This window comes from Danio rerio, chromosome 17 (genome assembly GCF_052040795.2).
Source record: "Danio rerio strain M-AB ecotype USA chromosome 17, GRCz13ab, whole genome shotgun sequence".
In the NCBI taxonomy this organism is placed as follows: Eukaryota; Metazoa; Chordata; class Actinopteri; order Cypriniformes; family Danionidae; genus Danio; species Danio rerio.
In genome coordinates, this window is record NC_141037.1 from 56,758,842 (window position 1) to 56,773,822 (window position 14,981).

The following is a 14,981-nucleotide window of genomic DNA, read 5'->3' on the forward strand; positions in this document are numbered from 1 at the left end:
GCCCGTCTGTTGGGTTCAGCAGAGAAACCAAACTATTAGGAGCTGCTATTCATCAGGCTGAGACTGAACTCTTGCTGAGCTCTGTAGTGTATACAGCATATCCGTCTGCAGAACTCGATTAGCCATCAGCTGCAGTTTTCAGGTTTATGATTGTGAAGTCCTTCTTTCAGTTCTATAATCAGACTTGATATAAATAGTCTTTGATTGACATTCTCCCTTTGTACGTGCCATCAGAGGGGGAAAGCCCCGCCCACTAGTGACCATCTCTCCCTCATTAGCATAGGACGTTAGTCTTGTTTTTGAATCTGCCGCTATGCTGACACACAGGCATTTGTAGCTCCGCCTTCTTCTGAAAAAGAGCTTAATCTCATTTGAATTTAAAGCGACAGTCACCAAAAATCCACAATTAGGATCAGAGCCTGAAAGCTTTTGTAAGACTGTGAGGGAAACCTAAGCACCCAGAGGAAGCCCATGCAAGCATAGGGAGAACTTGCAAACTCCACACAGGAATGCCAACTGGCCCAATGATCATCCTTCTCTGAAGCGACAGTGCTAACCACTGAGCCACCGTGGTTTAAAGTCTGTATAAATACATTGACATTAACAGAAATTGTTTGGTGATTTTGATTTAATTCGATTAGTATCAGCCCCAGAGTATCTTATTACTCTAGACACATTCATTAAGAAAAGAAAAACACTTTCTGTGTCAAACAAATGGCCACAATCCTCATCTTAAACCACCCAGGAGTGCACAAAATCCCTCAGTGTGGATTCAGCTTCTCTCTGTCCGCATGTTTGCTTGGTCTTCATTTCACCAGCTTTTTAGTAGATGAGATCTGTTGATTTTAATTCATTATATTATCACCCTAAAGCCACATTCGTTCCACCTCCACCCTTAACATGATTTATAACAACACACACACACACACACACATGAATATAAACTGCTATGCAAATATCCCGTTGCTGGTATGTTAAATGTAAGCCTGATCAGCCAATCCTAATAACTGAGCCAAGCCAGAAAACAAGACCCCGTCACCCAGAGTCCCAGCGTGTCCTTTCTGTTTCCATCCAGACCCACTAAAACACACACCCAGAACATCAGAGCTCTGCATTCCCGGCCTACTGACCCGCAGCTCTTCATAATAGAGCTCTCGGCAGGGGCCGTCACACGCCTACGGCTATCAAAGGAGTCCTGATTAATCTTAAAACACATTTGAGGAGTTGTGGAGGGGAAATCCACTGGAAGGTTACTGTTTAACCCTCAAGCATATTTTGTGTTGAATTTTACCATGTGGACACGTTTGGGTGTGAAGGTCTCAGGTGTGAACCCAGAATTTTTAAACCGATTTCATGTCATTTTCTTCGATAGTATAACATCTATTTAATCTATTTCTTCAATTCTTTACATTGGTTTATTTTAGTGCTGTCAATCGATTAAAAATTAACTAATTAATCACACTTTTTTTGGCAATTAATCGCGATTAATCACATTTAAGAGACTGAAACTTGTAATTTTGGCTATTCAAATGTAAAATTAATGTAAACGCAAGACAAAAAAACTATTTAAATTCAAAATATAATTGTTTATTAGAGTTTTTGTTTAACTTAATCTGTTTAACACAGATGTAAACAATATACCCACAGTAAACCATCAAGATCCTGGCTTGACAACCAATTTATTACAGAAATAAAAGCACAGGCATGTTAATGACATTTGAGTTTCAAAACAATCAATGTCAATAAAGAAAAAACTGATTTCCATGTTGGATTCTAAGTGGACTGCAAAAAAAAAAAAAAAAAAAAGCCAAAACACAGGCATTGCAGATATGGATAATAATAACAATAAAGTATTGAATGCAAACCCTTGCACTCATTGAAATGTTGTATTGCTGATAGTTGAGAACATTTATTATAAAGCAGAAACAATTTTTGCTTGGTTCTCCTTTACATTCAGCCAGTTGCTGAGACAGTCCAGTCTGTTGACATTGTTGGGGGACAATGTGGATCTTTTGTTTTGAATGATGGAAGTTGAGAGTGAGAACAGTCTCTCATGTTTTTTTACTGCGTATAATTCATTAAAATAGAATTAAAATAACATTTCATTACAAGTTGATTTTTAAAAAAAGCACCTAAATAGTTTGTTTTTAGTTTTTAGTAGTGATTTAATAGATTTTTATTATTTTTTTTTATTTTGCAGTTGAATAAAATATTTTCCATTCGTGTATTTGAAAATTTCTTTTTAAAAAAACTGTAAAAATCTTGTGAGCCCAATTTCGTGTCTCGTCACACCCTTAGTAATGTTTAATTTTCCGTCAGTCTTATTACACAGTATAAATAAAAAAACAACAACTAATTAATCACATTTTTTGACAATTAATCGCGATTAATAACATTTAAGAGACTGAAACGTGTAATTTTGGCTATTCAAATCTAAAATTAATGTAAACGCAATTAATGTAAAAGTTGCTGAGACAGTCCAGTCTGTTGACATTGTTGGGGGACAATGTGGATCTTTTGTTTTGAATGATGTGAGTTGAGAGTGAGAACAGTCTCTCACAAGCAGGATCACTGAATCAGCATTTGCATTTCGGTGCCTAATTTTGTTGCCACTGGTGTTGCGACAAGGCCGTTTGAAGAATGAAGCGGTACATCAAAGGCACACACAGGTACGCGTTGAGTCACACCAAAGACTAATTCTTACAGGGACCTTGGTCACACCATCTCTAAACATTTAGACAACTTTGAGGGATACGGACAGCGACATCGGATGTTTAGGCATTTGTTCTTGTTGCTAGGACGTGTTTTTTACTGCGTATAATTCATTAAAATAGAAATAAAATAACATTTCATTACAAGTTGATTTTTAAAAAAGCACCTAAATAGTTTTGCAATTTGTGATTATTTTTATTTATTTATTTTTTTTGCTGTTAATAAAATATTTTCCATTTATGTATTTGAAGATTTCTTAAAAAAAAAAAACTATACAAATCTTGTGAGCACCCCTAGTCACACCCCTAGTAATGTTTCATTTTCCGTCAGTCTTATTACACAGTATAACTACAGAAGACTCTAGCTTTATATAGGAAAAGGATCAAAATAGTGATTTTTAATTATTTATTATTTTTTTTTAACAAAATGCTAATGGTCTAATATAATTCAATTTGTTATGCTAAGCTAATCTAAAGATGACCTCGCCAAAACAAGAAAGTGACTGAATGGATTCAAAAATAGTTTAACTCTAGGAGACCTAAAAAACGTAAAATAAATAAATAAATAAAAAGAGGGTGGTTTCTTTAACACTTTTAATTTTTGTTTTTCCCATTAATTTAATGTAATTTCATATAGGTTGAATAGAAAAAAAATTGTTGTATAAGATCACAAAAATGATGCTATATTTAGATGCACGTTCTCTGTCGCCACAGTTATAACCCTTTTAGCCATAACCCAAACACCAATTCCACTCGGAGTAGGATTGTGTGTCCTAAAACTTGTCTGAGTCTGCAGCTGGATATTATTGTGACAATCTGATGGGTAGGATAAGATGTATTAGTCATCCGTCGGACACCAGTATTAGTCGTCCTATTCTCATTGGAAATATGTGCCTCTGCCTTCAATTTTGTGTCATTTTGTTGCATGTTTAAGATGACAAACTCTCTAGAGGGCGCTGTCTACACTTTTGCAAATTTAGAATAGGTTACTTAGGCCCCATTTTAGTTTTAAAACGCGTAACTTTTGCTACACCTATGTCTTCTGTCTACAGTAGCCTTGCCTAAACCCAACCAATAGTGTTTTCAGAAGCAAACACAATATAAACGTGCACTGTGATAACATATTGTAGCTTTACCTTGATTTTATATTGCTTTTATTTTATTTTTTTATAAAAGCCTGCTTTACCAGACTCAAACCCGAGCATTCTAACGTGCACTATGAGCAAGCTGAGCACGCCAGATTAGTGTCCATATACAGAACTGCATGAAAAGAATCCTTTATTCATCAATAATATCCTGTAAATATCATTAGTGTGAAAAGGAAGACAAATTGTTGTTGTCATACTGCCCCCTAGTGTTCATCTACAAACTGCAGTCAAACATATGTTAAAGTACGTTGTTATGGTTTCACAATAAATGTAGGCTGAAGTATGTATCTCCAATGAGCCTTTGTAGGGATTAGATGTTAATTGTGTGAAAGCAGCGGTCTCTGGTTGATACTGCAGCGGAGTGTTTACAGCTTCCACCACACCCGCATCTGCTGGAGTGAGAAGATCCGGCCCGCAGCGGCTGCTGGAGGACTTTCTGATCCGCCACTGTTTGTTCAGGCCTCTGTGTTCAACACTCCCTTTCCTCCCCCCATCTGCTGACGTCAGATGACAGATTGAACTGAGACAGTGCTCAGGAAGAGAATTTAGCATCTTCACAAAAGAGTCTCGGTTATAACTCGAGTAAGAAAATGTTTTGTTTGTTAGGATTGAAAATATTTGGCTGAAATACAACTATTTGGAAATCTGCCATCTGAAAGTTAAAAAAACTTGACCAAATTAAGTAAATAGCAATGCACATTACTAATCAAGACACTTGTATATTAACAATAGGAATCGATTATACATTGATAATAATGTTTATTAAGCTGCAATGTAGGTTTAGGTGGCTCATGATTCAGAAAATTCACACGAATAAATGACCTTTTACAATATTTTCACATACAAAATATGTCCCTTTTTCCTCTGTCATGATGTAAATCCACTTGAAACAATGTAGGGCTGTGATTGATTTCAACCTTTTGGGAACTGATTCGATTGCTGGACGATGAATGTTGCTAACAAAACTAGAGGAGGATTGATAAATGGATGATGGCAGAAAAGAAATGAGACACTCTCTGTCTCCGCCCTAAAGGACTAATATCCCCACCCTTAATTACTGATAGCTCCGCCTTAAAGCACTGATATCCGCACATTAAAGTAATATCTCCACCCTAAAGTACTAATAGCTCAACTCTAATGACCCTATGACTGATAGCCTGCCTAAATGATTGATAGCTCCCCTGTAAAGGACTGATAGCCCCACCCTAAATGACGGATAGTTCCACTAAAATGACTTAAAGCTTCTCCGTAAAGTACTGAGTCCCGCACTAAATGACTGGTAGCTCTGCCTAAAATGACTGATAGCCCCACCCTAAATGACTGATAGCCCCACCCTAAATGACTGATAGCCCCATACTAAATGACTGATAGCCCTATACTAAATGACTGATAGCCCCATACTAAATGACTGATGGCCCCGTCCAAAAGTATTGATAGCTCTTGCCTAAATGACTGATAGCCCCACGCTAAATGATTGATAGCCCCACCCTAAATGACTGATAGCCCCACCCTAATACTGATAGCTCCACCCTAAATGACTGATAGCCCCATACTAAATGACTGATGGCCCCGTCCAAAGGTATTGATAGCTCTTGCCTAAATGACTGATAGCCCCACGCTAAATGATTGATAGCCCCACCCTAAATGACTGATAACCCCACCCTAAATGACTAAAAGCCCTGGCCTAAAGTATTGATAGCCCTACTCTAAAGGACTGATAGCTCCACCCTAAACGACTGATAGCTCTGAAGTGAGTGATAGCCCCGCCCTAAATGACTGATAGCCCCGCCCAAAAGTATTAATAGCCCCAACCTAAATGACTGATAGCCCCACCCTAAAGTATTGATAGCCCCACCCTAAATGACTGATAGCCCTGCCTTAAAGTATTGATAGCCCCACCCTAAATGACTGATAGCCCCGCCCTAAAGTATTGATAGCTCCACCCTAAATGACTGGTAGCCCCGCCCTAAAGTATTGATAGCCCCACCCCAAATGACTGATTGGCCCACCCTAAATGACTGATAGCCCCTCCCTAAAGTATTGATAGCTTCACCCCAAATGACTGATAGCCCCACCCTAAATGACTGATTGCCCCGCCCTAAAGTATTGATAGCTCAATAGGTTTTCTACCTCTCTGTAACTGACCCTTTTAGACTTCAATCCTAATTGTGCTGTTTTGGTGACTGTCGCTTTAAATCCAAATGAGATTGTGCTCTTTTCAGAAGAGGGCGGAGCTACAAATGCATGCGTGTCAGCATAGTGGCAGATTCAAAATTTGCTAATGAGGGAGAGATGGTCATTAGTGGGCGGGGCTTTCCTCTGATGACAAGCACAAAGGGAAAATGTCAATCAAAGTGTTTCTGCTGACTGTTTTAGTCAAGTCTGATTATAAATAATACAATTAATTGATTTTAAACCCCTTTTAAAAGTGGTCTTTGCATAATAGGACCCCTTTAAACAGTGCCCTGTTTCTCTTTCTGTTTCAGTCACCAACAAGAAGCCAGCACAGGTGTTCCTGACGAAGGTGAAGCAGTTCGAGGGCTCATCCTCGTTCATCAGGAGATCTCAGTGGAACATCAGTCAACTCCGACAGGTCAACGGTGTGGACGCCATCAAAGTGAGTGTTTCACATTCCCTGACACAAACACACTGATAATACACAACTATAACACACACCAGTGCACAACACTCACTGTCATTGAACAAACACACTGACAATACACAACTATAACACACCAGTGCACAACACACACTCTTATTGAACAAACACACTGACAATACACAACTATAACACACACCAGTGCACAACACACACTCTTATTGAACAAACACACTGACAATACACAACTATAACACACACCAGTGCACAACACACACTGATAGTACACAACTATAACCCATACCACTGCACAACACACACTCTCATTGAACAAACACACTAATAATACACAGTTATAACACACACCAGTGCACAACACACACTCATTGAACAAACACACTGGTAATACACAACTATAACACACACTTGTGCATAACACACTGATAGTAGACAACTATAACACACACCAGTGCACAACACACACTCTCATTGAACAAACACACTAAAAATACACAACTATAACACACACTCGTGCACAACACACTGATAGTAGACAACTATAACACACACCACTGCACAACACACACTCTCATTGAACAAACACACTAATAATACACAGTTATGACACACACCAGTGCACAACACACACTCATTGAACAAACACACTAATAATACACAGTTATAACACACACCAGTGCACAACACACACTCATTGAACAAACACACTAATAATACACAGTTATAACACACACCAGTGCACAACACACACTCTCATTGAACAAACACACTAATAATACACAACTTTAACACACACCAGTGCACAACACACACTGATAGTACACAACTATAACACACACTAATGAACAACACACACTCTCATTGAACAAACACACTAATAATACACAGTTATAACACACACTAGTGCCCAACACACACTGATAATACACAACTATAACACACACTAATGAACAACACACACACTCATTGAACAAACACACTAATAATATACAACTGTAACACACACCAGTGCACAACACACACTGATAATACACAACTATAACACACACTAATGAACAACACACACTCTCATTGAACAAACACACTAAAATTGTGAGCTGCTCACACACACACACTTGTGTTTAGGACTGCCCAGAGTTTGACCTGGTGTTTGACAGCGGGTCTGACCAGTGGACGGCGGGTTCAGCAGGAGAGAAGTGTGTGTTTGTGCAGATCCTCCATCACACGTGTCAGCGCTTCATTCCTGAGAGAAAAGTAGAGTTCGTCAACTGCCCCCCTAAACTACTGGGAGGTGAGAGACCCCCCCCCACACACACACACACACAGTGTCTCAGTGGTTTGCATTATCCCCTCACAGCAAATAGGTTGCTGGTTTGAGTCCCCAGTGGCATTTCTTTGGGCTGTGGGGGAATCCAGAGCACCCAATGAAACCCACGCCAACACGAGGAGAACATGCAAACTCCACACAGAAATGCCAACTGACCCAGCTGAGACTCGAACCAGCGACCTTCTCTCTGTGAGGCCACAGCCTTAAAAAAACTGAAATAAAAGCACTATTTATTAACTTTTTTTTACAATTATTTTGATTTATTTATTATTCTATTGTCCCTGAGACTCATCATGAGGCAAACTCTTTGTAGAAAGTCCTTCACTGTGTGTCACCATTCCAAACTTTCAGCAGTGAGTGTGTTCAGTTCTGCTAATGAAGGAAAGTTTCTGCTCTGTGTTGTGTATTTAAAGGCCTGATTAATGGAGGCTTTCTTTGACTTGAATACCCCCCGACACGTCTCGCAGCTTTATTTGTCTCCTGCTCGTTTTACTGAAGAGGTGCAACTACTCATTATCCTGCGACTACTGCAACTACCCTGATCTCTAATCCCGCTGAATATCACAGTCTGTTTTTACATTTTGACTTCATTACTGATCAGCATTATTGATTATTGAAGTTTGATTAAGTAGCATACTCATGAGTAATTAGTTAATTAATTAGAATCTTTAATAGAATCTTTAATTTGTTTGCTAAATTAATAAAATAAGTTTTAACCACTCAAATGTCATCGACTTTCGCTTTAAGATTTAAAGGGCTAGCGTTGTACCAGACCCCCGTAAGTGGTTTCGTTTGAAAGTGTAGAATCTATATTTTATGCTCATATGCGTCACTTTGTTTTTTATTTTACTGTATAAAAGTTATTTACACTTAAATACACAGTATTTTGGAGACCCGAGCTGGGTATTTTACATTGGTTCATTTTCATATTTTTCATATTACACATGTACAAGTTATAGCTCAAATGAAAGCTCTTGCCGGTGCTCATACGGTTCTAGCATTCTTTTTGCTGAATTATATTCACATATCAAACAGTTGCTGAATGAATCGCCGTGTTTCCATGGCGCAGAAGTGAAAACAATACATTTATGATCAATAAGCAGCCCCAGATAGCACAGACAGCTGTCATCTCTTACCTTATGCTGTGCGCTTCAGGGCCATTCTCCTCTGTTTTTGAGGTGATGTGCATAAGTAATGCTTTTATATGTCCGATGTTGTCAAACACAGTGAATTATGTTTGATCAAACAACAAAATAGTGAAATATGAACACAATGATCGCTCCCTGTGGCTTGTACAGCACCTCTCATCAGTTGGAATGCAATAACTTTTGCATAGATTATGGTGGAGACATTTTTCTTTTTTCCTATGATTACAGACATGTGCAGGAACCACCAACATTAATTACAGCACGCTCGACCACACAGAACCTAAAAGGTGCACTTTCAAATTTAAGTTTATAACAAAAAATACAAAAAGCGCCTTTTTTTTTAGGTGTTTATTATAACACAGACAACATATACAGATATTTTAAACACTTTCAATAGTGTTTTATGAAAATTCAAAGGGTTTTCTTTAAAATGATACCAAATTTTAGCATTTACACCTCTGCATGAGGATTTGGGAAGCTTTTAAATTTGGGTAGGCAAAATCCAGGCGGAAATCCCAAAATAACAGCAGAGTTTTACTGGTTAAACACTCCAGAAGGACACAAAGTAGTCATCTCTGGACTCTTTATTAAAGATCATTTAGTTCTGAAGCTGCCAGTTGACTAAAACAGTGCTGTTTTAAAATGTCCAAATCATTTAGACAGCTATTAAGTAGGAGAAATCAGGCTTTACTTTTCTGTTTCATTGATTGTATTTAATGAGCAACATAATCATTGTGGGCCGGTTTGCAATGGCAATACTCCACTATATAGAGCAAGGTAGAGCCCCGAAATTATTCTGCTTAGGGCGTCCAAATCTACAGGGCTAGCCCTGCTATAGAGAAAACTGCTCATCACATCCTCAATACAGTCCTAACAGTAAAGCATGGTGGTGGCAGCATCATGCTGTGGGGGTGTTTTTCAGCTGCAGGAACAGGACAACTGAGACATCGAGGGAAAGATGAATGCAGCCAAGTTCAGGGATATCCTGGATGAAAACCTTCTCCAGAGTGCTCAGGACCACAGACTGGGCTGAAGGTTTACCTTCCAACAAGACAATGACCCTAAGCACACAGCTAAATAATGAAGTGGCTTCACAACAACTCCATGACTGTTCTAGAATGGCCCAGCCAGAGCCCTGAACTAAACCCAATTGAGCATCTCTGAAAAGGCCTAAACCTAGAGCTAGGATCGGCAAGGAGAATCCCTAAATTCAACTATGAAAAACTTGTTGCATCTTTACCAAATGATCAAGAGTGCTTCTACTAAACACTAGGGTCTGAATATTTAAAACCATGTGATATTTCAGTGACAAATTCAAGGTTTGAATACTTTCCGTACCCACTGTATATATGGTGGCCTAGTTTGGTGTGTGTAATAATTGTGTGTTTCTTCATTAAAAACTCTGCTGCTATGTTGGGATTTCGGCCTGGATTTCACCTACCCAAATTTAAAAGCTTCCCAAATCCACATGCAGAGGTGTAAATGCAAAATTTGGTATCATTTTAAAGAAAACCCTTTGAATTTTTATAAAACACTATTGAAAGTGTTTATAATATCTGTATATGTCGTCTGTGTTATAATAAACACCTAAAAAAGAGGCGTTTTTTTTTGTATTTTTGTTATAAACTCAAATTTGAAAGTGCACCTTTTAGGTTGTGTGTGGTCTAGCGTGCTGTAATTAATGTTGGGGGTTCCTGCACATGTCTGTAATCATAGGAAAAAAGACAAATGTCTCCACCATAATCTCTGCAAAAGTTATTGTATTCCAACTGATGAGAAGTGCTGTACAAGCCACAGGGAGCGATCATTGTGTTCATATTTCACTATTCTTTTGTTTGATCAAACATAATTCACTGTGTTTGGACCACGTCAGACATATAAAAGGATTACTTATGCACATCACCTCAAAAACAGAGGAGAATGGCCCTGAAGCGCACAGCATAAGGTAAGAGATGACAGCTGTCTGTGCTATCTGGGGCTGCTTATTGATCATGAATGTATTGTTTTCACTTCTGCGCCATGGAAACATGGCGATTCATTCAGCAACTGTTTGGCATATGAATATAATTCAGTAAAAAGAATGCTAGAACTGTATGAGCACCGGTAAGCGCTTTCATTTGAGCTATAACTTGTACATGTGTCATATGAAAAATATGAACATGAACCAATGTAAAATACCCAGCTCGGGTATCCAAAATACTGTGTATTTAAGTGTAAATAACTTTTATACAGTAGAATAAAAACCAAAGTGATGCATATGAGCATAAAATATAGATTCTACACTTTCAAACGACACCACTTACGGGGGTCTGGTGCAACGCTAGCCCTTTAAATCTGAAAGTGAAAGTCGATGACATCACAGACCCGGTACCAGGTCCGCAGAGTTTAAGTGGTTAAGCGTGTGTTCAGTTTGTGTCGGTATGCTACAGTAATGGTGTAGTCAAGTGGAAGACGGAGGTTTCCAGGCGAGCGTTGCCAGTTGTTCCTCCCGCCTAATAAATTACAGCTTTCAGCGCATCAGTTGTGAGTCAGCGGCAGGACGGGCTGCGTGTTACTGTGGGAAGCAGATGGAGGTTTGCTTGGGGTCAGATGCCGGATTGTGTTGCCTGGCAGGAATCATTACACTGATCCATTTAACACTGTGCAAACAGCCACACACCTGACTGAGCCATTCACACACACACACTGAAGAGCAAATCCTTCGATGTGCAGCTCTACAGATCCCGAACCATGTAAGCCAGTGGCGACAGCGGCGAGGAAAAACCTTCACCAATATATTCAATATATTATATTGAAATAATACATCATTATAATAATATATCTCCTCAACCCCGTCTACTTTTACTGATGTAATTCGTATAGCTCAATCTAGTTAACAGCCGTGTTTATAATGTGTGATCTCTTTATCTCTCATGTAGGTAATAGCAGTCTCCTCCACGGTGCGGCTGACAGTGTGAGCAGTGCGGTACAGAAGGCCAGTCAGGCTCTGAATGAGCGTGGAGAGAGACTGGGCCGCGCGGAAGAGAAGACCAGCGACATGATGAACAGCGCACAGCACTTCGCTGACACCGCACACAAGGTAACGGCAGGCTCTCAGTCCAGAAACTCCAGTCTTTCTGAAGCTCCACTGAGGGGAAAAAAACACACATCAGTGTCTCTCTGCTGCCGCCGTGTGGCCACTGCATGGAGAACCATGAAATTGATCACAACCAAAATATTAGTAAACCAGGGGTCCGTTCTTTGTACCTCGTTTAAATGATCTAAGATTATTTGGCAGATCCTGGATCTGTTCATCTTGATAACTGATCTCTCGCTAATTTGGTTCTTTAAACAAGTTCGCGAATCAGAGTAGAATGTCTGGATGAACTGATCTGAGATCGCTGCGTGTGTTATGAAGGACAGATCTATCGATCCTCGAAATCATGATCAGCAATGCAACGATTGGCTGACAGCACAGCAGCGTAATGACATCATCTGATTAATATTTAATTATCCATGTGAGCAAAATTACATCAAATTAGCAGTAAACGGTTTGTTAAATATGACACGCAATAACCTTCCACATTTGTTGTGAGCTGCAGGCTTTCCACTTTCATGTGTCAAGAGTATTCATCATGTATTTCAATGCAAATCAATGTATTTAGTTCTACATTTAGAAAATATTTTCTTTATTATAGTAACCATTTTTTTTAATCGGTGTAAAGAATAACTGGTTGTTTACAAAAGCATTTTAATATTGGTAAAGGCGTCTGCAACTTTTGTGAAGCATCAAATCACCGGCATATTAACTATCAAAACATGTTTATGAATGCATTAATGTATTATTGCTTTAAAAAAAAGTCACATATTGTGCATTTCTATTATACACAATTTGTACTACAGCGATCTAAAAAGTTATCAAAGTTTTCTCTTTGCACCACCAGATGGCAGTCTTTGTACTTTCATTTCGAGAGTGCAGATTGCATACGTTTTATTAATATGTATAACTTTATTTATTTTATTAATGACTATAACTTTATATATATATAGTTAAAAAATATGTACCATTTTCCCAAGTGTATATAACTACTACTGTAGGAAAATATCAGAATTCGGAACATACTTTCTGTATTATCTTTGCTTGAACTGACCCGATCTAATCCTGTTTATATGAATTGAACCTGCTCCCGATCAGGTTTGAGCTAGCAGAACTGTTGCTATGACAACAAGTCTCGGATTAGCTTTGAAGAACGAAACGATCCTGGATCGTGTCAAATCGTCAATATCCAAATCCAGCTAACTGAGTAATCCACGTACCCCAGCAAGCATGGTTAATGTACAAAATACTAATGTATTATATTAAACGGCGATGTATTTCTATATTTAAATTAGCATGATTCAAGACAATTTGGTGCTAATTTTATTGCATAATTTATATTTGCAACCAGTTGTCATATGTAAATGTCATACTAATTTTAATATCTTTATGAGTTGCAACGTTAAATGGAAATTTAAAACCTCAAATTGGATCGTGCCTTTAAATAACACATTTATTAAACCAGCGAGTATGATTGTACGACATTGTGACTGATTTGTACAGTGGATTTGCGTACAGTTTCCTCATGGTCAGTTTCTCTCTGTCTTCAGCTGGCCATGAAGCACAAGTGTTGAGCCTTTGCTGTATTTTTCGGAGAATCTGCTTCATCAGCCCTGCTATCACAGACTGTGACGGGACGCACATGAAGCATCACATCAAGAATCGAGGACATTGTGTATCATCATGGCAGTAATCTTGAAAAAAATCATGTCTTTTTTAACCACAGAATTGTTGATCATTGCAAACTTAAAGCCTTATACATGCGACCGATCATTATTATAATATTACAAGCAGAGTTGGGAACAAGTCGCATATTTCAATCTAAAATCACTTACAACAGGGGTGTCCAAACTCCTGGAGGGCCGGTGTCCTGCATAGTTTAGCTCTAACTTTCTTCAGCACACCTGCCTGGACGTTTCTAGTAAATCTAGAAAGAGCTTGATTTGCTGGTTAAGGTTGGAACTAAAATACGCAGGACACCGACCCTCCAGGATCGAGTTTGGACACCGCTGACTTAAAAGAAGCTAAATGTGTTACTTAGTTGTAGGTATTACCAGTATGTGGTTTTACTATTCAGTATCTGTTAGGGTTGTTGGGATACTGGAGTTCGGTACCAGTTGATAATGATATTTTAAAAACGTCCATTTCCTGCTAACATTTGAGCTTGTTCTTTTTAAACAGCGCTGATTTGCTGTTGTGTTCACTGTTAAATGACTGTGAATGGCCTTTAAGGTCATCGTTCACCACCACGGATACAGGGACAGTGGAGCGTTTCAATGTCACATCGATCAGCTGGTTTGTCTATAAGCTGACATACAAGAGAACCCTTGAGGAATCGCAGCTTTAGAAGGCTCCAGTGTCCCTGTATCGGTGTTTACACTCAGTAAACAGAGGTGAGTTCGGTGAACTGATGACCTTCACAGCCAATCACAGTCCTTTCTGTTGAGCACAATGGCAAATCAGCACTGATTAAGAACACGCTCAACAGTGCTCAAATGTTAGCTGGAAATGAACGATTTTTAAAATTTCAGTGCCGATTGGCAACAATTTCAGTATCGTGACAACTTTAGTATCTGTTACTTTTTAATAAACGTTTTGTGAATCTGTGTGTGTTTTTAAGAGTGTAATTGGCTTAAAATTGTAATATTTGACTTTTCACCCAACACTGATGACAAGATTCCTTAAAAAATGCCTGCTAATGTTGGACATTCCTTCTAGATTGTTTTAACCTATGAAGTGTTTGTGCCATTGTGAAAAGAAACTTTAGCGTGTGAGAGTTTGAACTGATATTTTTTGGTAAAAATCTTTCTGAGGGTTTTGTAAAAGCATCTAAACTTTTTTTTCTTTTTAACATTGTATTGTTTCATTATCACTTGAGTCCATACTTGTTTTATTTGTTTGTTTTTTATCACTAAAATAAAGTGTGGGCCCACGTTTGAAATAATGTGGTACCG

At 38.6% G+C, this 14,981-nt stretch overlaps 2 protein-coding genes across 3 annotated transcripts in view; both read left to right on the forward strand.

Moving 5' to 3' along the window:
- Nucleotides 1-14,968, forward strand: part of stxbp6 (syntaxin binding protein 6 (amisyn)) — a 54,646-nt gene extending 39,678 nt beyond the window's left edge. The window contains 4 exon segments of one of the 2 annotated variants that reach the window (NM_001002063.1): nt 6,346-6,476; nt 7,602-7,767; nt 11,870-12,030; nt 13,578-14,962. In NM_001002063.1, the coding sequence (NP_001002063.1) occupies nt 6,346-6,476; nt 7,602-7,767; nt 11,870-12,030; nt 13,578-13,601 (482 nt within the window). In that variant the 3' untranslated portion in view covers nt 13,602-14,962. 2 annotated transcript variants of the gene reach the window in all.
- Nucleotides 1-14,981, forward strand: part of zc2hc1c (zinc finger, C2HC-type containing 1C) — an 835,825-nt gene that overhangs the window by 598,583 nt on the left and 222,261 nt on the right. The window lies entirely within an intron of this gene.